The following is a 25,029-nucleotide window of genomic DNA, read 5'->3' on the forward strand; positions in this document are numbered from 1 at the left end:
CCCAAGTGTTCCTGCTGCCTCCAGCCTTTCAATGATCAAGATCTCTAATGAGATCATCTGCCATATCCCTGGATGGGAACACAACCCATTTGTTATCCATTTTCAGAGGAACCTAGGGATGCAAGAAATGACAGTAGGGGTCTGTGAGAGGCACACTGACAGGAAATTCCTTGCTCTTCAAGGTTTAGGTGGAAATGTGTTACAGTCTTCACATTAGTTGCATGCACAACCCAATATATATATATTTACCATCAGCTGGATTTAGCTTCAGTCTGTAAGAAGTAGCTGCCCGATGAGCTGTCCATTTGATGCAGAAAGTGTCCCATCCCACATTATAACTTGTTAGGTCAGTGACATTTAAATACACTGCAAAGTATGAAAGAAAAATTTCCATGAACTACAAGATGAAAGCTAAAAGCAAATTATGAAACTATGATGAATGTCTTTATTCTTAAAATATCACTTATTCTACCACAAGTAATAGGATATTGAACTCACACTGCAACTAATAGGTACTGTATGTGTACTGAGGGGAGGCAAGAATCACATTTTCTCAGCAACAGCAAGTTGCAGTTTTAGTAACTGGGGTGTGTGATTTTATGATAATGAAAAATGTATTTGCATCCCTAACATAAAGAATGGTGTTAGGTTCCTACACAGTAACCAAGAACTGCACATTTCCTGAACAATGCCATGTTTCTCTGAAAGCCCATCATAATCCTCCAACACTACCTGTCCCATGGGGTAGGCATGCTCTAACTAATGGAATCTCCCATCTGAGGTTATTTTTCTCCCAGAAAAGGCTCCTCTGTGTTAATATACAGTGAAACCAAAAGCATGAAAAGTAGTCTTACATGTAGTGCCTTGATCGACCAGAGGTGCACTGAGTCCAGAATCATACTGAGCATAAACATTAACATCATAGGAAGTACTAGGAGACAGGTTGTGCAATGTATATGAAGTCACATCTCCAACAAACACCTCCATGGGCTCATTGGTACCTTAAAAGAAAAAATGAATTTTCATTTGCCTTAATAAGAGCAGATCTCCAAGAGGCTCAGAGAGAAGACTCATTTTCACATTTATATCAGTCACATTCTCATAGTGTTTAAGTCTTGAAATGAACCAATATTAAATAATGTCAAGTGTACTTGAATATCTTAAGCTTATCCTTACCAACAGGTTTGTAGACAATTTTGTACCCAAGAACAGGAGATGGTGAAGGATCCCAGGCAACTCTGAACCGTGTGTACCATTCATCTGAAATGCGTATGTTCTGAGGTGAAAGCAACCCAACTGAAGAAGACAAAAATTGAGTATAAAGTTAGAATGCAGAATGGTAGCATAAAATGTTATTTCTATGCCTGTATGACATCTAGCAGAGGAATGGATTGGGCAGTGATAGTGATTAAATAACCCAAGGTGTTCACAAAGATCCAGGTTATGGTTGTAATTCTGCCATGTCTCTGTGCTGGGACATTCAATCTTTCCCTATGCAGACACACAGCATTTCATGTCGCATGTGCAAATATTTGAGGAACGCTGAGATAGGATCTCAAACGAAGGTCAATTTGGCAAATATCAACCATGGCAGCAACTCCTCTACCACTACTTCTGGGGGGGCGGGACAGTTAAGGACCATTTGCACCTCAGTTGTTGCATATTATTTAACAGCACCTCAGATGTACCTGTTTTTCCATTTCCTGTCAACTGTCCACCATCTCCATCTTCATAAACTGCCACAACGGTAATTTTGTAGGGTGTATCTGACTGCAAAGGCTGTAGCAACACATTATTTCTTCTGCCAGGCACTGTTGTCTGGAACATAATGGGAATCGAGTAAATGCTGTAGAACTGTAAATTGCTCAAAGCTGTAGTAGTACAACTTGGAGTTCTACTCCACACTGAACAAGCAGCTATGCTTTTATTCATAGGTTCCATAAAGCCCATTAGCAAGGTTCCATTCACATAAAACACTCCTGCTGAGGGAAGGGGTACATGGCATTCTTTTATTCCCCATATCTCTTGAAGCTCCTTATACAGTGCATATGGGGAGCTTCTGGAACAATTTGGAAGGTGGCACAGGGGAAAATGGAGAGCATCATTTCTGTCATCTCCAGCCTTCACTAGCAGAAGGATCTGATCCTACTATGAATGAAGGGCAGTTCTGGATCCAAACCAATGCATGGGCAGGGGGGATAGGAAATATTTTCACTGTAATATTTATATAGGGTGTGTGTGTGTGTGTGTGTGTGTGTGTGATTATTTTCATTTCTATTTCTTTTCTAAAGTAAAAAGAACACAAAAGGAAAAGGATGATGAGCACATGGATTTGTATAATAAAGATACATTTTTTAAATAATAATTTTAGCCCCATCAAAATTAGTCTGCCTAGGGTAATAGATGGGACATTAATTTATGATATTTATATTTTAAAATGCCATTGTAATGTGGATAAAATGATGTTTGTTACCAATGGGAATTTTTTTAGAGCAGCATCTGGCAACACTCAAGTATATTGCCAAACATGTCTGGCACACGTCCAGGAAACCAAAGCCTTTCTTTCAAGGATAGCCCAACATCCATTTATATGAACAAACTGCATGTGGGGGAAGGTACTACTGTTGTACATGCACATTTAGAGAAAGAATGGCAAAATAGCAACTAGTAGAGAGTGGCGGCAGACCAGAAAACCCTTTGGGATGGTGCAGTGAGCCTCCAATGTATGTAACAACTACAGTTTCTTTTGGCATGTGAAAATAACAGGACTGTGTAGAAAAATCAGTATACAGCCTGCAACCAGGGGCTGATGCAGGAAGAGAATGCAGAAGTACAGTAGAACCAACTAGTTCTGTCCTGTATACATGTGACTAAGCCCTACTTATTTCCATACTCAGATTACTTTTCTAGATCTGCACCTTTGTTAGAAAAACAGCAGATGTGGGAGGAAAATGCATGTTTTAAGGACTGGGGAGTTGTGACAGTAAACTATTCACCAGTTTGGAATGCAAAGTGGAAGCGGGGATTGAATTCACAATTCAATCATCCTTCATCCCTGTTCCTTCATCCCTCTCAACCAGATAATCACACTACCATGGCTGTACTGTACTGTACTGTCTTGACTGGCAGCAGGGAAGGGTAGCAGACAAGCAGTTGATGAGACTATCTGTGGATCAAGTCTAGTAACTGCATTTTGTAAATTGTTTCCTTCAAAATATATTTAAGACAATGGTTTGAAGAAGAAGTGACAACTCCTGTCCTTAGCTGTTTGTCTGAATGGAAACAGAATGGCAGAGAATGTGAGGACCATATCTCTGCTTCTGGTGAGAAACTGGTGGTCTGGAATAACTCCATCCAATTCAGTAGAACAAGCATTACACAAGCATTTGATCTAAAATGTGTAAGACAGAGACAGCCCTGGAAGAAAGTAGGGCTGTATACATACTCCCATTAGTTCTGCATTCTCTGTACTCCCAATAGTAGTCTGGGAAGCATTGTACACATGATAGCCAAAGTCCATATATATCCTAGATCTATCCTGTTGTTTCTTATGTAATACTGAGGTTTGATATACTCTGCTCCAAATCAGCTTTGATCGGAACTAAGAACAAGACCCAGCCTAGCTACATTTTAAGACAGTAATAAGTACACAGCCCAGATGAAAAAAGATGAGAATTGTGGAGGGTAAGGGGTGGGAACCATCATAAGTAATATTTAAATGTGATGGTTAAAATGTCCTCTGGATAGTTCATATTTATTTCTTCATGTTTCTGGGAAGATTTGCCTATAATTCCCCCCCCCCCAAGTGAGTGAAATTCCAATGGTGAAATGGAGAGCACCATTTCTTTATTGCATGAGCACCATTTTCAGTACAATGTGCTTTCCGTATAATGCCGTTGTAGCAAAATATATTATCATTCAGAAGTAAGTAACCATCATGAACAATTAGGTGGTGTTTTTATAGGCTGAACTAAGTTTCCACAGAAGTCAGAAGAAGTCATGCCATCAACCTCCCTATGGGGAAATAATTTGGCTGCACTGTGCATCTCTAAGAGAATTCCGCAGGCATTCACCGAAGTTGTGCTGCCAAATAAGGAGAAGGAAGTTCACTTGCAAATTATAAAAATCTTGGCAGAACTCCAAAAAAAGGAAAAAAAGATCAAAGCTGCAGACTGCCAATACCGCTCATAATAGTCAGATACATGATGGTCATTAGACACAGATGACAATTAAGGTTGCTCTCTGTTGATCTCCCCAACTGCATAGAGCAGGCTCACAGAAATATATAGCTCCACAAAAGAGGGATGTGTACTGTAAGGCCAGTTAGAAATTGTCAAAGGAAACCAAGGTTGTACTTAAGATACAATCCAACACAGAGTTCAGCAAACTTAAGTCCATTAGTATCAATGATCTTAAACATGTCAAAAGACCTTGTGTATGCTTAAATCTGCACTGGATTGTACCAAAAAGCTCTGTACAGACAAATGTTGCTCAGAATAAAGTTTACCACTTGCTGCTAAGGAAGTACTAATTCCATTTCAGTAGTCTGGTATCTATGCAAAATACGGAAAGAAGAGGGAGGAGCTTTGCTACACCATAAGAAACCTGTGCATTTATTTTTCTAACTAATGAGGAAATGTTTAGATAGAGGAAAGAGTGTACTCTGTCCAAAGGAGGACACATTCTGGGAGAGGGGAATATTCTTGAAAGGGTGTGCCTTTACTGTGGGTGGGCAAGGACTACTGAGCTCAGGCCTGGTGCTCAAAACAAGCTCAAAGGTTTGGAATTCTTGAATTCTTTTTCACATCGCTCTGGTGGGTGGATCTTATGGCTTCGGTAAAAAAACAAAAAACAAAGTAAATCCCCCCTAGATTTGCTTTTGTAGTACCACTAAAGCATGTCAAATATCAGAGATATCCCCGGGGGAAAATGAAATAATGAATGTGTACACTGAAGGGTAAAGGAAACACCTCCATAGATGACTATTGTCTGTACACAGACTATACACACTATGGTTTGGCTAATTGCACATGTTCATATTTTTGCAAACAGCAGACAAGGAATGTATTTTTCAATCCATCAATACCTATGGGACAGGAAAATGCAAGCTTACAAAGTAGAACAAAATGATTCAATAGGAATGTAAACATGCAGAATCCCTGATAAACTGACTTCCTCTGGAAGCTAAAGCCAAAAATACTTAAACTGAAGTAAATAAGCTGTGATATATTTCTAACATGCCTTCATGAGAACACTTACATATTCATCTATGGGATCTCCAACCGTGGGAGAATATATGATTCTGTATTGCTGCACAGGTCCATCAGCATGTTCCCATTGGACGGAAAGGCTGTTTGTAGTAGGATTAAAGACTCTTATGTTCCTGGGCCCACTGCGAGGCACTAAAAGAAAAAGAAGAGATAAATAAGCGCACAAAATGAAGTGGAATTTGGAGAACTGAAGTCTAGAAAGTAACCCTTTTTCACTGTATGAAGCCGTGCAATAGCTTATCTGCAAGTAAGACCTAATGCAGAAAAGTGACAACTGAACAATACCGGCAGAGCTTGGAGCGAATAATAATTCATAACATACAACTATATCTTAGCAATAAAATGTGTTTTCTGCTTACATGTCCTTCCCTGTCCAGGACTTGGATCTCCTTCTCCATCAGCATACAAAGCAACAACATTGACAGAATAGGGCATATCAGGAATCAGACGCTCTAGTAAAATATTGCGGGTGTTGCTTGGTACCACAACCTAAAAAGAAAGCAACACTGGAGTTTAAACTGCTGTTTTCTTTTAAATTTAAAAAATCTGAGCTTGATAGTTTGAGAAGAAAGCTTCTTGAGCTCTTCACAAACAATCTTGCTCTTAGACAACTTTCCTTACACTTGAATGCTTTTTTTGATGTTGCTGTAATTTTTGAATGAACTAGAAGGGATATTTTTTTTAATGAAATCCGTCCCTTAATTTCTCAGACTAAATTAACCAGGGCCAGATTTGAAGTAGCGCCCTGGCAAAGTGCCCTCTGGCTGTCCTCTTCACAAACCAGTGCCCACCCACCAGTGGAAATAATTTGCTGCCTGTTGACAGCAGCAACAAGCAGAGCTGTAATCTGCTTGCCACTTAATTTTCCACAGTACCACAGGCCACCACTATGTTGGGGACTTTGTGGCAGGTGCCAGTCTACACAGTAAGCTGTTTTTACACACTATGGTTCTTGTATGGAGCTACCATCATGCAGAAGCATTTCTCGCCATCCTTTATGAGGCAGCTTTAATGTATGAAGTTGCCCATTCATAAATCATAGAATCATAGAGTTGACGAGTTGGAAGTGACAATGAAAATCATCTAGTCCAACCCCCTATAATGCAAGAATCTTTTTCCCAACATGGGGCTTTAACCACAACCCTGATATTAAGAGTCTCCATGGACTGAGCTATCCCAGCTGTCATCTATCCCTAACCTGATGACCTCCAGATGTTTTGGACTCCAACTCCCTTCAGCTCCAGAAACAACTGGAAGGCACCAGGTTGGCAAAAAGCAATACAACAGGGTATCTGCTGAATACTGAGAATCTGTAGCATTTTAAGAGGGAAAATGTATTCTTTAATCATAAATTCATATAAGAGAAAGTTACCCCCAATCATGCAGCAAGTTCAGTTAATGTTATAGTTTGGGGTGCAGCCAAGCAGTCATCTGAGAGAGTTATTAGGTGGCGAAATTGGTCTGCTTCCCAAAATAAGCTGACTAACTTTCCTCCCAGATTTCAACAAAGTTTGAAAATGAAACTGGCAGTTAGAAATTTAATGTTTTATAACAAATGATCCTGACCTTGCATTTAACATTTACCTTCTCTGATTTTGGTCTACCGATGTTTACAGTTAAATTAAAATATGTGCAGCAAATATAGAATGACATTCAGAGAAGTAGGATGGAATAGGACACTTTATATAGATATTTATGTTTTCACCAGAAATAAATCACCGCAGTATGCCTTTATACCCAATAATTCATATATGGAAAGGCCCAGGAGGTTAAATTACTTACAGATTCTGATGGCCGTGTGCCAAGCAATGGAGCATAGACAACTCTGTATTGCTGCACTGGTCCTGGTGCAGGTTCCCATTGGACATTAAGGCTGTTTGGTGTTGGGTTGTAAACTTGGATGCCTCTTGCTGTTCCTCTCATTACTGAATCAAAAATAATGTCAGATAGTTTTGGACTAAATAATAACTCCTTAGTTGCAGAGCCAGATAGCCGGAGAGAGTGGTTATAAAATGAATGGACTATTCTAAGAATGCTGTTGCCAAGGGGTGGGGAATCAGTGGACTTCAGATGTTGTTGGGATTCCAACTACTATCAGCTCAAACTAGCATGGCCAATGTTCAGGGATGATGGAATCTTGAGTCCAGCAACATCTGGAGGGCTAGAAGTTCTCCAACCCTGTATTTTCTCTTTAACACCACAGTTAATTGGAAATAAGTTCCATCAAATAAAATTGCATTTACTTCCAAGTAAACATGGATAGGGTTGGGATGTAAAATAGTTTAATCCTATAGATATTTAACCTGGCAGTACTTCCCACTGAACTACACAGAGACAAATAAGAGTGCATTGAAAGCTCAAAACACGGTGGCAGAGACCTTATCGCTCAGAGGCATCTATATTCATGTTCTTATCCTACTCTGCATTAGGGAATTGGAAAATACCCTTTCACACATCCCTGTCCATAGAGGGAAGTGTGTGCAAAAGGGTCTCAAAGGGTTTTATCTTAACTATCTGTACAATAGTATAATATGGTGCGGTTAACTAAGTTAACTAAAATAAGTGGGTTTAAGTAGCTCAGCACTGAATTGTGGCTCAAAGTCCAATGCCTCAATATTTTATGAAGAAAAAACAACGTAGTGTTACTTACAAGTTTTCCCATTGTCAGATGCTCGCCCTCCATCACCTTCTGGGTAAACAGGAATCACAGTTACTTTGTACTGTGTGTCAGGCTGGAGATTTCTTAGAACTGCATAATTTGTGTTGCCTGGAACAGTTGCCTGTTGGGTTACAAAAGGAAAAAAGGAAGAGGGAATGGTTTTATTGGGATATTTTCCACCATATAAGGACTGAACTTCATGTTCAAAGGACAACAAGATGAGCCAGCTTAGCCCAGCAGTTCCATCAACCAACTCATAGCTTGGATCGTGCAAATCAGCGGTTCCACCGACCAACAAATTGCTTGGATCCTGCAATCGACAACAGTGGTTTGAAACCCGCGGGTGCTGCCTAGTGGTGGCGGTTGTTGTTGCTGCTGCTGCTGCTGTTGTTTAAGGACAACAAGACACCTTCCTAGAATTATGAAAGTTCAGCATGCAACAGCAGCAACTCGCCAGGTGAGGCGGAATCGCTACCTGGCAGGTGGGTCACTGTTGCTTATTGGAAGGGAGAGGGGCATGGTATTGGGGAGTCTGGTGTGGTGCAAATGCTCCAGCAGAGCAAATCTAACCTTTCCCATCTCCTTGCTGATAAGCAAAAGAAATTTACCCACCAGGAGGCTAGAGTAGTAGCTCTGCCCACTCCAGCAAGCTGTTTCCTGCATGCAGGGAAAGGGTTGCTGCATGTTCTAATCTGCCCAGCCAGATGTCAACAGTAAGGATTGTGCCCTAGCTTTCTCCCTGGTTTGCCATTGCTCTATGCTCATAGAGTAGGAGTCAAACATATGAGCTCCTCAACTGTACACTTAAGTAATACAGTCCCAAGAGGGTTGTACCATACACAATTTTCTGAATGGAAAACTCAGCTCTAAGTTGTGCCCCTGCCTAATTCTGAAACCACCTCTAGCAAAAACAGTTGCAAGTACAGGGCAAGTATGAAGTATACAAAAGTAAAAAAGGAATACCAGTTCATCTGCACCTCCCGCCACTGGTGCATAAAGCAACTTGTACTGACGAGGGTTCCCTTCAGCATGATCCCATCGAACATTCAGTGTGCTGGTAGTTGGATCATAGACTCTGAGGTTCTTCACAGTGTTGAGAGGTTCTGAGATAAACAGAATGAATTTTCAGACTCAGAGGATCTTACTATTGTGCATCATGTTGCATCATGTGAGTGGCTGTGCCTAGCCTTGGTCAGTGACAAGTAACACTTTGTCCAAAAACACTTGCAAGATGAATCTAGTCTGCCATACTTGAGCACAAAGGGAGTTTAAAAATAGGAGATGCAGTTCCTTGCTGCTGCTTTGACTCACAAGGAGGCTTAGGAAGGAAAGAACAGCTATTCATCCTTCCAACCCAACAGTTAGCCTGGCATGCTGCTCATGGCATGACTGAGTTGCCACTTGTCTTGTGTCTTCACTCTCAAGGGATGGGGCAAATGTGAATTGTAGAGTTGGAAGGAACCCTGAGGATCATCTACTCTAACTGTCCCATATGGGAATCGGACCTGTGACCTTGGCGTTATCAGCACCACGCTCTAACCAACTGAGCTATCCAGTTATAAAATACTGATGTAACTCCATAATGAAGATATAGGGATAGAGAGGGAAGGATTTGCCAGTTTCAGTTCTCTGTTTCTCACTTTCCCCAACTTAAATTCCACATTTTGCAGAAATTTGTATTCATTTGTTTGTTAAAAAAAAACACCCTCATGAAATTCATCAATGTTTTAGTTAAAAATTCTCTTAATAAATAATTTTCATATGCATTTTGATTAATGTACACATTTTTGCAAACAATTATCCCTACTGATTTTTGTAAGTTTTTTCCACTAATGCATTTATTTTTATTCACACTTTCCACAATATATGCATTTTGGTAAAACAAAAACATTGGTCAGAGAACTGCAACGCAAAACTTGGATATATGTGAATTTCAAAGGAAAGCTGTTCTCATATTGTTTGGGAAAGGGCCAGTTTGATAGTTTAGCCTTTAAATGACAACTGATTTGAATTTCTCCCCCATCCATAGATGGGGGATTTATTTTCAGGTCCAAGTGCCACTTTCCCTTGTGGGGAACTTTCCAGTAACAGGCAGGGCTAGAGGCAAAAGTGCAGAAGCAGTGGATTTGTGTCTAGTGAGCTACATTCCAGCCATGCAAAAATCAGAGGCTTCACTACACTAGACACACAAATCTCTATCCCTCCGTTCAGGCAAACGAGAGGCAAGAACATTTAAGGAAAGCATATAGCAGAGCCAGTAAGGTACATGGCTTGGGGAATGGCCTAGGGAGAGCCTCAAGGGCTAGATAGAATGCCTGGGGGCCACATTTGTCCCCAAGGCCTGTGGTCATAGTGAAAAGACAGGATTAAAATATGACTAATAAATATTCTTCCCCACTCTCAACAATACAGTGTCCCTTATGACACATAACCCTTGAACTATTCCTACCATGTTGCCTTCCACTCTTTCGACTAGTGTACTTATCTACTTGTCTCCCACTGTTAAGAAAAAAAAAGTTATTTCTATTCTAGATAACTACAAAGTATAATTTGTCTTAATAAAATTCATCTCTCTTGTTCTAGCCAACCATGTCAACCATGTCAGAACATTCAGAATGTTCCTCTTTTGCATAAAACTGAAGTTTGAAAATTTCAAAAGATAATTGTGGCAAATTAATTAAGAGCACGGTTTTTGGAGAACATGTACACCAGTGTTTCCCAAACGTTTTTGGGCAACGGCACACCTGTTTACCGGAAAAAATCTCGCGGCACACCACCATTAAAGCCCCGCCCCGTGACGTCAGCGCGCAGCGTCACGCCGGGAGGGACGCACAAAAGTGAAAGTTTTTTCCCTTCCCCTTGCCGGGGTGGGAGGAGGCAGCAGAGCGAGGGCGCGTTGCGGGCTCTGCGTGGCTTCAGGCGGAGCCTAGGAGCCACTTCCCAGCCTGGAGGGCAGGCTGTGCGCGGACCCCGCCACTCTCGGGGCGCGACCCAGACCCGGCTGCCTTCCACGGCCAGCAGAGGTAGGCCGCCGGCTTCTAACCCGGCGGAACTGGGGCGTCCCGGGCGCAGCACCGCGCTCCCCGCTCCTCCCGCCCCGCCCCCTTCTCCCGGGTGCCCCCTCCCTCCTTTGTTCTCCGGAGCCCCGCCTCCCCCTCTGCCCCAGCTCGCCTATTGGCTCACGCAGCCGCCACTCAGGTGGGGGCCCGCTTTGGCCCCGCTCCCCGGCCGCCGAGAGAGAGTGGGAGCGTGCGGGGCTGGGCTGGGCGGCCGGGCGTCTCCTTCCCTGCGCTGCTTCGGCCGCGTCTGCAGCCGCCGCGGGACCAGGCGGGAGGCCAGTCATGCCCAGACACTGCCAGCCGCTCGGAAGGAGCCGTCGCTCCGCCGGGCAGCGCCTGCCTGCGCGCCCCTCGCTCCCTGCGCCGAGGATGGCGGGGGCGCCGGGCGCAAGGCAGCGCCGGGGCTGCTGGGCAAGCGGCAGGTGCTGATGCAGTTTTGGGAATTCCTGTCACAGGGAGCAAGGCAGAAGCGGATGACGGGGCACGTTCCCCGGGGGAGCGGGGCCGGAGGATTAGCCCGACTCGCCCGCCTCCCTCCCACGGCACACTAGGCAACGTCCGGTGGCACACTAGTGTGCCGCGGAACACCGGTTGGGAAACACTGATGTACACATACTGGCTGCAGTTTTTTTTAAAAAATCCGGGGTTTATTATCCTTGAGTGAAATCCATTGGGTAGTAATGATAAGGATCCAAAAGAATGTTGACACCAAGGGGCTTTCCAGAATGTGGAATAAAAGGAGCACATGTCTTTGAAAGAACTAAATTTAAATAGAGGGGAAAGAAGAAAATGTGACATATTCATATAAAAGGGCCAGGCACTACAGCGGTGGGAGCAGGTAGCCTTGCTGGTAGATATTTGTTGTTTCTTTTTGTTGGATTTAACAGGCTCCATGTGTGCTCCCAGTTTGAGTGATATAGCTGACAGACATTCATCCTTAAGCTTAATGTTGTATTACTTACTTAAACAAAAATAACAGAGTATTGGGATGTGAACTCTGCCACCTATTACCAGTGACAACAAGGTCACTGACTAACAGGTTTCCCTGAAAATTGTGTAAATGCATTCAGCAGTCCAAACCTGGAAAAATAAGTCTGGAAGGTTGCACCACAGATGAGTAAGAATTGTGTGATGATTGTGCAATAAAAAAAAATTATCCAGAAAGTCTCCCTCTCACTCTCTTTTATACACAAACAAAAAGAAAAGCTGCCAAACCTCCAAGATAAAGATTACAGATATTTTCAATATGAAATTATATATAATTATCAATATAAAATCAGACGTGAAAAAAGAAGAAGGTATTTTCACTTTCAGAGCAAGTTTTGGTATTTCTCAAAAAGGGGGGGGGGGAGTTGCACACAAAGAAATGAATATCTGTGGGGACTTCAACAAAGGAAAAGCCAAGCCTGCCAACTTTATAAGTGATTTAGCATTACTCTTGCATAATTCTTCACAAATGAGAAAACCAAAGTTGTTTTACTTACTGGTTTTGCCACTGCCTGTCATTCGTCCCCCTTCACCTTCTGCATATATGGATGAAACCGTAACACTATAACGTGTCTCAGGTTGCAGCTTCTGTAGTACAACACTGTTCTGCCTCCCTCCTACTGTGGTCTAAAAAACAATGGAATGAAATGTAAATTGAAGGAGCAGGCAGCTAAATTCCAAAGATGCTGAAAGGATACAGTTTGTATATACTACAAGTATACAAGTTTCTGTTTTCCAGACAATACTGTCTGCCTATGTCAATATACATTGTTTGACTTTTTCCTTCAGTGGATTAAAGAAAAAATACCAGAACTGCATTAGTCATTTGTTAAACCCATGTGAATAAAATATTAAATGTTGAATGATCTGAGCTCTTTATGGATCATCTTTCTTATTTCTACATATTAGTTAGTGAGTACAGATCTCCAGGTCCTCAATCTACAGCTAAAGGGCATATAAGGCCAATTCTGCTACCCAAAGAAAATTAAGCTTTATGTTTATTGGAACAGCAAAACATGATGATTCCCACATTGTCTCATGATCTAAATGCTTTGCCTATGGGCTCCAAAGAAATATCTTTGGCTTCTGTTGTGGCCAGTTGGACAGATATTGTCAGCATTTACAAAGACCAGACGCAACAAAGTTCCTACATAAAAAGCATTTCCATAAAGAGAAAAGCATGTACAAGTAATAAATGAACAAGTAATATAAACACACTAGGAAGATGTGAATACATACAGCAAAATAAGAATACAAGAGTCCTGTTGGAGCAGAACAAATGCCTCTCTAGTCAGCATTCTGCTCCCACAGTGACCAACCATATTGCATACAACTGTGACACATGACAATTTAAAATAATCTGCATGCTTTTTCACCACGGTATGTCAGAAATCTGCAGTGTTTGAAAGAGCCTTTGGACAGAAGACCCCAGTAAAAAGCAATCCCTGGCAACTGTTTGTTCTGCAGGCTCTGAGAAACTGATATTTGCCAGATTACATCTGAAAGACCACCATGAGTCATTTTGTGGGTTCTACTTATACAGGAAACAAATCCACTTTCTTTGATTTTGTAATATAAATACTTTTCTGCAGAACTGTAGAACATGAAAACAAAACAATCTGACAAGCTCATGTTTTCAAAAGCAGATATTTGTTCAGGAGCACAATGCTGCTTTCCCCCATTAGAGAATAGTTTCAGAGTTGGTTACCGATTGTTCAGCACCATCACCAGTTGTAGGTCGATAGGTGATCCTGTACCGCTGCACTCGTCCAATGGCAGGATCCCATTTGACAGTCAGGCTATTGGACGTTGCATTGTATACCTGAAGGTTTCTTGGGGGACCCGTTGGAGCTGAAATGAATTTATTAAAGGGTTGTTTAGCAAAGAGATATAATAAACAACATATAATGAGTCATTCTCCATGACATTACTGAAAATCAGCAGCAGCAGCACCACCTTGGAATAACAATACACATATAGGGGCCTGCTGAGAACAACAAAATCCACCCAACTGCAGAATTTGGGCAAGATTATATCAGAATGACTTATATAAGAAGGGGCAAAGGAGAACTGAATGGAAATGTTGCGTGGAGCTAAACATGATTAATGGGGAGTAGAACATCACCAAATATACAAAAGTTGCTATTAATTCACCAAATTGTCACTTTTTTTAAAGCCACCCTATCTTTTGTATGGATGGAAAGTACTTCAGTGGACATAGGGTAATGGCAGCAACTTTTTTCTTCTGTCTGCATCACCTCAAACGACACACCCTCTGAAAAGCCTGCTGAAATTCAGGCAAACCTCCAGAGCAACACCCCACAACGCATGAGAGAAACTCAAGAAGGGACAAAGCCTGTGTACACACAGGAGTACTTTCAGCAGCAGAGATTAAGGCAGTGGTATCTTCCCAGTAGTGATGGTGAACTCGGGGCAGGGGTGAGGGGAACAAAGTGGCAGTGATGAATTGAGGGAACTCTAGGATGGCAGAAGCTCTATAGGTGTATGCACTGCCACCAACCCAGAGGTCACTTGACCTCATCTCCACCTCACCCTGACTAGCTAAGTGCTGCCACTGCCAGAATGACACCATTGCCTCTGCCTCTCTCCCCTTTTATGAGTCACCACTAAGTATGCTGTATAGAAACATTGGCTTCTCTGCATCCTGGCTTGGTTTGGACTAGCTCTGTCTTTTGGTATCTGTATAATCCTCATATATAAAATGTTATTAATGAATTCAGGCTCTTACCTGCTGTTGTCAGAGGCACCTCGGGCACTATAGGAGGGGGAGAAACACAAACAGAGCAAGTTTGCATTAAAAACATGTCTTTCATTTGAATACTATTGTTACAAATTGTAATCCATGTATGAATGCATTTCAGAATTTCTTACATGTGGTCTCGCTGCCAATCAGTTCATCACTCTCTGATTCATCGGGATAAATTGCAGTAACTCCAATCTCATAGAGTGTGTCTGGGTTCAAATTTTCAAAAACTAGAGTATTTTCATCACCATTAAGAATTGTCTTTGGAAGTGACAGGGGATGGGGGGAAAGAAAGAAAGTTACTCATTGAGGCAATATATTTAACAATTAACATTTTTCATTGACTAGAACAGATCTTTAAATACAGAAATCCACCTACAGTTCTTTAAATACAGAAATCCATCTACAGACAATTGATCAACAGTGATTTATACACTGTGCGCTACTGGAAGAGGTTGTTATGGCCTTGAAAAATTAAGCCAACATGTTGGATAAATCTACAACCCTATGTCTTTCAGAGCAAGGAGACCATCATCCTATGAAGTATTAGTCTCCCCCACCTCTGCCAATGGCCACTTTATGACAGAAAGCTTTTCATAAACTACACTGAGGGAAATTAGGATGTGTATGAACATACCCCAGCTTCTGCTTCCAGTTTATTCATAAAGAAACCACAAGCTCTGATTCACACATAACACTAGGCCAGCCGCTCTGTCATTTGTTTCCCCATTATCGAAAGACAGTGAGTAATTTGGGGAGTGTTTGAGCTGCATGCACCAGCACACAGCTTGTCCAGAGGCTAATTATCCAACCATGATTTTATGGTCAGCTTTATGTGATAATGAACCATTTTATATGGGCAGTGACAACTGTGGGATAAACTAGCTTCATATAGCCAACATGCTTAACTCTAAGTAATGCATGAAGGATTAAGAAGAGTAAGCTGTTCTGCCAGGCTTAGCTAAGTCACACCTCTTCACCCTTGAAGGAAAGGTTACCAAACTCTTTGTTCTTTTCTTCTTCCACCACGTGAACTCTACTAAGGATGTTGAAGTTAGATGCTCCAAGCTTAGACCACATGGCTTTAGCAAGCCATCTTTGTGTTTCTATACAAATAATTTATAAACATTTTACTACTTTTTGAAACTAAGTTGTATTGCCTGTCTTTTCTTGCTATTGCATGAAAAAGCGCATGAATCTGACCTTTGAAGAGTTCTTAAGTAAACCATTTTGACTTACCAAACATGTGGTCTCTTTCTATAGTAAAGGAAGTGGGTAATTTTGGAAGCCATTTAGAAGGGGATATTTTAAAGATCTAACAGCCTATACTTCCATGCTTTACTTTGCTGCGTGTTCTGCGATTTTAAATCTCTGCTGGGGATCATTCACTTTACCTCCCTCCAAGTGAGTTCCTTGGAGAGCGTGAGGGAAGAGGTAAGATCAGCACACAGCAGCAACTCAGGCAGAGGGTGGTTAAGTGAGCAGTGCAACCCAACCATAAAAAAGGAAAAGGGACCCCTGACCGTTAGGTCCAGTCACAGACGACTCTGGGGTTGCGACGCTCATCTCGCTTTATTGGCCAAGGGAGCCAGCGTACAGCTTCCGGGTCATGTGGCCAGCATGACTAAGCAGCTTCTGGCGAACCAGAGCAGCACACGGAAACGCTGTTTACCTTCCCGCCGGAGCGGTACCTATTTATCTACCTGCACTTTGACATGCTTTCAAACTGCTAGGTTGGTAGGAGCAGGGACCGAGCAACGGGAGCGCACCCCGTCACGGGGATTCAAACCACCAACCTTCTGATCAGCAAGCCCTATGCTCTGTGGTTTATACCACAGTGCCACCACACTATGGGGTGCCAGGAGGCAATATTAACTGAGCTAATCTATAGTTCCAAGGGGGAGAACACATACAGTCACTTTTGTATTCAAAAGGATTCAATGTGTCTCCAGACTTAATGAAGAAACTGGTTCCCTAGGTATCAAAAGTTTAGAAAACACAGTGGCCAGTTTAACATTTCCAGCAAACAGCAGTAAACACACAAAAAGGGTTTAAAGTGATTGATTTGGGGGTTATTGAAAAATTCTTACCTGTAGCTTCTCTTCACCAGGTGGTCCCCATTCTACTCTGTAGAGAGCTACATCAGGTGCTCCATGGTCCCAAGTACCTCTGAAACTTGTCTTGGTTACTTGATCGGTTCTTAGATTTTGTGGTGCCGGTACTGGTACTGTCAGGAAGGAAAAAGGAAGTGAGAAATTGTATCACAAGAGGAAAAACCCTATAAACTAAACATTTCTAGAAATGCAAGGTTATGTGCAGAGACTAATCCACCACATAAGACGTTTGGAGTTTGGACACAAACCACATGGGGAATGTACAGAACAGTTTACATGCCATATACTCATAGGGTGAAATCCTTAATTTCTCTAGAACAGCACAGATTATTTTACTACAGTAGGATTGTCAGGCTCAGTCTTTTGGCTCCACAGTCTCCACATTGCAGAATGCCACTGCATCTGCCATGCCCAGAATCAGAATATGGCAAGACCGGATATCTGCCTGGGGCCTATGGGTAGTTGAGGAGCTCAACAAGCCCATTTTCACTCAAACAACAATACTGTACATGGAAACAGGAGTTTTAAAACCTCTTCTTTATCCTCCATAGTGCACTTCTCTATCTGTTCAACATCCTTCCCCCACCCTCACCCACCCCATGTTTGTGCCAGTGATGAAATCTCTATTCACATCTTAAGTGCTTCCAGTCAGGGGTGGTCACAGAAATGCCATCATAGCGATTTTTATCTATAAAGGTTGTATGTGGATATAAGCTGTCTGAACAACATGCTTCCTTTATAAACTTAGTGGTGCTCTGCAGAACAATCCTACCCCAGTGAACTCTGTTAAGGTGGGTGTGCAGAGGCTTGGTGTACATGGACTGACAGTGTCCACAGTGTTCTGGCTGGGATATGGCCAGTTCTATGCTGTCCCCTTTGGCCCTTTTCTCTGCCTTTATGAAACCTCTTCAGGTTTCTGGTCCTCGTCTATGTTATGGTCATTATTTGTGTTGATGCTTTTCCCATACGGCACATCCAACTTTGTGTTTTCTTTCCCTGTGTTCCTCATGAGTCCTAAATACCAGACCTCCAAGTGATCTGGAGTGCAAACTTTCATGCCAGGTGTGCCCTACAAAGTGTCCTCCCACTGTTATGTGAGTCTGCCATGCCTGAGGGCAAATGAAAAAGCTGATCCTTTGCAGCTTTCTCCTTGAGAACCAAAGGCACTATTCACAATATACCTGAGGAAAGCTGTACCAAAGACACTGTTTAATCACCACAGTGGGCGTTATGCCAATCCTGATGCTGTGCCAGAGAGCTAATTAATCACTTCTACAATGCAATTTCTGGCAGCATGCCTGATAGGAGCTATTGCCAGGGATACTGTCTGGATTTGAATCCATGATCTCATTGGTGAATACAGTTCCTATGTTAATGGCAGCATGCCTGATAGGAGCTATTGCCAGGGATACTGTCTGGATTTGAATCCATGATCTCATTGGTGAATACAGTTCCTATGTTAATGGCAGCATGCTTGTTGCTGCCCAATTTGTGGTTGCTACATATACTGTAGAGGTGGGAGCTGCTGCTTCATCTTTTCATGTTTTCCTTCTGGCACCTCCCACCTAGGATGATGTTTAGGAGAACAACCTAAGTCTCCTCCTCTAGAGTCATTCTGGTCTAGGCCATTACTCTTTACAAAACTCAACATTTTAAACCCTACATTTCTTTAAGAAACTGACACAGCTACGGGCAATCTTTTGTACTCCAGATGTTGCCGAACTACTATTCCAATCATCCTTGGCCATGCTTGCTGGGGCTGGTGGGAGTTCTAGTTCAGTGACATTTGGTGGGCCAAAGGTTCTCCACATCTGATCTAAGAAAACCTATTAAGCAATAGAGTTGACTTACAAGTGGTGCCTTCTGCAGCTACTGGCATAGACGGTCCTTCGTCATATACTGCAACAAGCTCAACGTTATAGAGTGTTTTTGAAAAAAGATCAGGGAGAACTGTGCTGGTCTGAGAGGAATCCAATTCCAACTAGACATAAACAAAAGAGATTTATTAAATGCTGCTTTCCTCCTTACAACATCACTTTCATACTTTTGTTTTCCATGTTGTAGACAGTTTAGGACTATCTTCACAAAGCTATTCCTGGTGGATAGATATCACTGAAGACTTGTGGTGAACTTTGTACTAATCTGTTTATTTACAAATGAACGGCATCAAAGTGTGTTAACCTGAATATATTTTCTTTGATCCTTCTCCGTGTTCTAGGGCCATCGTTCCCAATGGCTGAAGCTAACAGGAGTTATGGTCCAAAAACATATGGAGGGACCAAGCTGGGGAAGGCTGCTATAAGGGAAAAGCCCTGAACTAGCCTTCAATTTAATGAGTGCTCGTGATGGTGCTTTTTGCCAAGCTGCTTCACCAGTCCTGCTGTGGTACAACATTCACAGCCGTTCAGCCCTGTACAGTGGTATCTCAGGTTACATACTTAATTTGTCCAGAGGTCTGTTCTTAACCTGAAACTGTTCTTAACCTGAAGCAACACTTTAGGTAATGGGGCCTCCCACTGCTGCTGAACTGCCGTTGCATGATTTCTGTTCTCATCCTGAAGCAAAGTTCTTAACCCGAGGTACTATTTCTGGGTTAGCGGAGTCTGTAACCTGAAGCGTATGTAACCCAAGGTACCACTGTATCCTCATACTGGCTTGCTTCACATAGCTTTTTTCTATATTCCTTGGCTACTTTTTATTTTTTAAAAAATTATTCCTTTTTGCAAGCAAAGTACACATGCTAGCCATTGTCACTCTTCTACCACTTGTATTTATAACATAAGAATCCTGTGGCTTAGCAATGCTAACTTCTAAGAGAAGAACAATCCATATATGTTGGTTCAGTACCACTGAAACCAAAGAATCTAAATTTGTTTAAGAGGAGAAATAATTTTACATATCAGGAACTCAGGCATCTGATTGCTCCTTAATAACACTGCTGCAGGTAGTCATGCTGTAATACTCCACTTAAGCTATCTTCACATATTAGCTAAAATTCACCTACCTCTTTCACGTCATCTTCCCCAGCTGCTTTGTATCTCAATATGTATTTCCGAACTTTCCCTGGAGCACGTTCCCAAATGACTCTCATGCTGCTGTGAGTAATATCTCTTATCATTAGGCTTTTTGCTCCACTTAAAGGTACTGTGGAATAATCAGACATATTGGCAAGAATATTAAATGCCATCCCCTAAACAGGTTTATATTTTGGCAAATATTTATCTTTAAATCTCCTAGTCCATGTAACTTTTACATTCATATTAAAAAATTAATTGAAGTGAGAATGCCACCTTTCAAACAGATTTTACAAGGTACTGAAATAATATGTAAACCAGAAAAACATGCTTATGGGAGGTACTGTATTTTTCGCTCTATAAGACGTACCAGACCATAAGACGCACCTAGTTTTTGGAGGAGGAAAACAAGAAAAAAATATTCTGAATCTCAGAAGCCAGAACAACAAGAGGGATCGCTGCACAGCGAAAGCAGCAATCCCTCTTGCTGTTCTGGCTTCTGGGATAGCTGCGTAGCCTGCATTCACTCCATAAGACGCACACACATTTCCCCTTACTTTTTAGGTGGGAAAAAGTGAGCCTTATAGAGCAAAAAATACGGTAAATAGCTGCAAGTATATATACAATAAGAAATGGTTATTCTAATAAAAACCTTCAATTATCCACATGGGGGAAAAACTATCATCTATTCCTAATACGCCTTGTGCCTGTGCTATATGAACAGCCATATCTAAAGGCTTCCCATTGAGAATAACATGGGAACATCTTTCAGAACATCTTTGGAGAGTGATTGTCTTTTAGCAGCCAAGTTTCAAGCACTGTATGGGTACAGTAGCACTATCACATTTTAAGTATTAGTGGATGGGTTTAGTGACAATAATCCAAGCCCCTAGAATGTGTCTAAGTAACTGAGTAATGGTATAACTATGCAGTGGTGGAGCTTCATGCTCCGGCACCGGGGGGCGGAGAGCAGGAGGGGTGGGGCTGGAATGCATCCTGGGGGCGTGACAAGCATCCTGGGGGCATGGCATGTCGCCTGTGGGGGCGTGGCGCCCAGTGCAGGCGGCGGAGCAGCAGCAATGGCACCCCAATGGGATCGCACTGTCGGGGCAATGCGCTCCCCCCGCACTCCTGTTCCTTCGCCAGTGTGACTATGTACAGGCAACACCTCACTTACCCAGGGGTAATGTTCTGGCCCTCCACATCCATAAGTGAAATGTGCATAAGTGGGGAGAACCCTGTAGAGTCCTCATGGCTCATGAGGAGACCCTTCCCAGAGCCCAACAATGACATCCTCTTTGGTCTCTGTTGGGAGTCTCCTCATGAGTCAGAGGAACAGCAGCTATTAGGCAGGGACACTCAGCAGCCTCAACAAAGTCACACAGCACATCCAGTTCATGAGAGCTGTGCATGTGCACAGTTGTGCGCAAGTGGCAAGTGAAACGTTGCCTGTACACAAATCACAGTATACCTTTAATATACTGAGGCATGGCATTACCAAACCAAGAGGGGGTAAATATAAGACAAGCAAGATATTATTCCTACAGGTGACTTCCTGCATGGTGAGTGGATCACTGATGAGGTCACCAAAAGCTGAATGAATTGTTAAAGTGTATTCAGTGTTAGGAATCAGGTCAAGCAGCTGTACATCATTCACTGATGCTCCAACACGCATCTGGAAAAAGAGAAAAAGAAACAAGGAAGTTTAGAAGAAGCCACTAGAAAGAAAAACAAAATGCTTGGGCCTTTACATTGTTTTTTTAAAAAATTCAGTTTCCATGTTCAATAATGTATTTACAACTTCCTGATTCATACATCATTGTGTATATAACTTTCCAATCAAGCTGTTTTATTTTATAATCTATACACTCACAAAATAAATGTCTTACTGCTTTGGCATATGGAAGCAAATTCAGGTTGTCACTGTCTGTCTGCCTCTCTTTCTTAAATCTGTTGTTACCTGTTTCTCTGTTGCTGGTATTGTGGCATTGACAGGTTCATACAGCAGCACATAGCCAGTAGCTCCACTGACAGGTTCCCATCGCACGCGCATTGTTGTTGAGGTGATGTCATACGTATTCAAGTTTCTGACTGAAGGGATTGGCACTGCAGAACCATAAATGTAATTCCGTTATTTGTGTCCCTAAACATATTTTACATCTTCATTTTTGAAAACATGTTTGAACTTTCAGCTTTCAGATGGGGAGTAGCTTTTAGTTATTGTGTTTTTTTTTTTGCAGTAAACCAGGCCCGCACAACTTATAACCAACTAGTTTGAACACAGTCCACCAGCTGTACATACTGACCCAACAGGGCTTACGAAACCTCCTGTTTTTACAGTCTCCCAGGGTTTGTAAGAACAGGGGAGATGTTAGGTACTTGGCAGGTTCTGATGCATAGCTAATAGTCTGAACTTAGTTTAGTGGGTCACAAACTGTACATGACTTTCGGTGAACAGTCTTTTAATCCTATGAAAGCATAATACACATAACTGTCTGGGATAGTTTCTCTCATCTGTTCTGGACTTAATCTACACAGCCACAATCCCAAATTGGTAAATCTGAAATGTATACTGACAAAGCTGAATCACACTCTCAGGGTCACCCAGCTTGATTGGCACTCATCCTTTTCATAACTCTACCCTCTGGACTGAAGAACCAAAACTCTCCTGTCATATTGCTTATAATATCATAGAATATTAAATACCCAATGTTCTCTTTCTCATCGTAGGCTCCTTCTTCAATATACGTTTAAAGTAGTGTCATACCACTTTAATCAGTCATGGCTTCCTCCCCCCAAAGAATCTTGGGGAAAGTAGTTTGTTAAGGGTGCTGAGACTTGTTAGGAGACCCCCTATTCCCCTCACAGAGCTACAGTTCCCAGAGTGAATCATTTTGTTGTTCAGTAAGGTAATGTCTATCTACAAGGAGGTTGCAATTTTTAAAAATATCCATAGAGGTTTTTTATATGCTTGGAGTTCTCATCTCCATTCCATATTCCCACAAACATTCTATGCAGAGCTTTGTTTTAAAAACAGTTTGGAAGTTTTATGAATTATCACATATCTTAATTGAATTTGAATTGACACTTACAAGTCGTATCAACGCCCTCTAGAGGTACGCTACTGGTACCTTCTACCACAGAATATACATTCACAACATACTTTGTTTCGGGCTTGAGGCCAGTCAGAACTGTAGTCGTCTCTGAACGACTTACAAAGACCTGCATGAAAACAAGAAACGGGAGACATAATTGTGCATAAATCTATCTACTGCTATTTTTATCTCTGCTCTTGGCCCTGATAGAACAAAAGCAACTTCTAGTAAAGACACTCACACAGGACATTCACTGCCTTCACTAGTTCCAATTTAAAAGAGGTAGAGCTGGGTATCATTCGCATACTGGTGAACACCCAGTCCAAACGCCCCCCCCCCCCCCCCGATGATCTCTCCCAGTGGCTTCATATAGATATTGAAAAGCATGGGGGAGAAGACAGAGCCCTGAGGCACCCCACAAGTGAGAGCCCAGGGATCTGAACATTCATCTCCCAGCACTACTTTCTGGACATGGTCCAGGAGGAAGGAGCGGAGCCACTGCAAAATCAGTGGTATACACAAACATAAATAAAAATAATAAAATTGGATGTCCAGTGCTGACCTCCTTTCGTGGGCCTCCATCTGCAGGATAATATTCAACCCTGTATCTATCAACGCTCTCAGCAGGTGGCGTCCATGATACTCTGAAGGAATAAGGTGTCTCCTCGGAGGTTCTTAGATTGGTTGGTGGTAGTGCCAAATCAGCTGTGATGCAAAAAAAAGGAACAATACTATAAAATCTTCATTAGGAGGGTTACCAAAGAAGGAAATGCAAAACAATAATATACGTCAACTCGACTTGTTTTTACTTAAGTATTGGATCTATTTACTTACTGAACTGAAATGTATATGATTCATATGCATAAAATAATTTATAGTAAAATATGATGCATTCTTTAATCTGTGATAATCACACTTGAGATGTTATGGCAAACCTAAGTCCATGCACTGAGAAGCTGCAGCCAGTAAAAACTTCAGAGCAAAAAAACCAATTAATATGCAAAAATCACAAATGACATGCTGAGGGCATGTTATTTCATATATTTTCTTCTGTGCAGGACTCATCATAACATTTGAATTTGCCCTTTTATCTTGTTAAATAATATGCCAACAGTTGCTCATGAGTATCTCTGTCTTAAAACGGCTATAGAATATATTTTCCTCCCAAGGAACTTTTCTCTTATTACTCTGTGATGGAGTCACCAGTGTAGTACAACTCCTTCCTGGACTGTGAAACTAAACATTGGCGACTTGGGTCATGTGGGAGAAGTCCATCCTATGACTTGTTCTCACTCAGCATTTCCCCATTCACAGAAAATGTGGTAATGCTGGCATGTGTGAAGGGCTGCCACCCTGCTACTTCTCACATGATCCAGAGCTTCAGATGCTACCTGAGAGCTCAGAAAGCAGATGGGCTTTAACAGCTAGCACACCATGGGGGTAATGCAAAAACAAAGTTCCAAGTAAGTAATTTAGGAAAAATTCAGCAGGCATCATATAAAAGGTAAAAAGAAGTTGAAAACGAAACTAGAAAGAGAAACATACCTGGACCTCTGACACTATTGCACAAATTATTAGTAAGGTCATCAATAATTGTAACAAGGAGGCCAAAATCGCCAACATTGTAAACATGAATGTTATCGGGGTCTGTTGCGATCTGCTTCAGTTCATTTTCATCAGCATTTTTGATACCTTAAAAAGGTCACAAAAATAAAACATTTTAAAATAACCTAGGCATGTTCATTAGACTGTTTCCCAATTCATATAAAGGAGAATGAGTGATTTAGTTTTCCAACCAACTTCTATATTTCCCACCTCTCCACGTAATACTCACCAACAGCATACAGCTCCACTCCCAAATCTCTCAGTGACTGAGATGGCACAACTATATCATCTTGTGATTTGCCATCTGTGATGAGGACACCAATTTTGCGAGCCCCAGGCCTCATGCCAGCTTCTATCTTAAAGTTGTTGTTTAAGATGAACTTCAGAGCATCTCCTGAAATCACAGCGCACACAGGTACCCATTATTCATTAGCCATAGATTCCAGCATAGAGAGTAGACGT

General features: G+C 41.9%; 1 protein-coding gene across 22 annotated transcripts in view; it reads right to left on the reverse strand.

Annotated features, from left to right (window-relative positions):
- The window catches only part of COL12A1 (collagen type XII alpha 1 chain), a 112,523-nt gene that overhangs the window by 35,336 nt on the left and 52,158 nt on the right, over positions 1-25,029 (reverse strand). For all 22 annotated transcript variants that reach the window (XM_083497259.1, XM_083497268.1, XM_083497256.1 and 19 more), the window contains 22 exons: positions 24,797-24,961; positions 24,508-24,654; positions 23,525-23,667; positions 22,960-23,089; positions 21,828-21,973; positions 21,413-21,542; positions 19,858-19,997; positions 18,705-18,834; positions 16,830-16,966; positions 14,868-15,000; positions 14,725-14,751; positions 13,684-13,826; positions 12,473-12,602; positions 8,893-9,032; positions 7,921-8,050; positions 7,053-7,195; positions 5,630-5,759; positions 5,260-5,402; positions 1,689-1,818; positions 1,177-1,296; positions 855-1,001; positions 250-366 (listed from right to left, as the gene is read on the reverse strand). In XM_083497259.1, coding sequence (XP_083353385.1) covers positions 250-366; positions 855-1,001; positions 1,177-1,296; positions 1,689-1,818; positions 5,260-5,402; positions 5,630-5,759; positions 7,053-7,195; positions 7,921-8,050; positions 8,893-9,032; positions 12,473-12,602; positions 13,684-13,826; positions 14,725-14,751; positions 14,868-15,000; positions 16,830-16,966; positions 18,705-18,834; positions 19,858-19,997; positions 21,413-21,542; positions 21,828-21,973; positions 22,960-23,089; positions 23,525-23,667; positions 24,508-24,654; positions 24,797-24,961 — 2,901 coding nt within the window. The remainder of the gene's footprint in view (positions 1-249; positions 367-854; positions 1,002-1,176; positions 1,297-1,688; positions 1,819-5,259; positions 5,403-5,629; positions 5,760-7,052; positions 7,196-7,920; positions 8,051-8,892; positions 9,033-12,472; positions 12,603-13,683; positions 13,827-14,724; positions 14,752-14,867; positions 15,001-16,829; positions 16,967-18,704; positions 18,835-19,857; positions 19,998-21,412; positions 21,543-21,827; positions 21,974-22,959; positions 23,090-23,524; positions 23,668-24,507; positions 24,655-24,796; positions 24,962-25,029) is intronic.

Source organism: Podarcis liolepis (assembly GCF_965112155.1).
Source record: "Podarcis liolepis genome assembly, chromosome: 3".
Classification (NCBI taxonomy): Eukaryota; Metazoa; Chordata; class Lepidosauria; order Squamata; family Lacertidae; genus Podarcis; species Podarcis liolepis.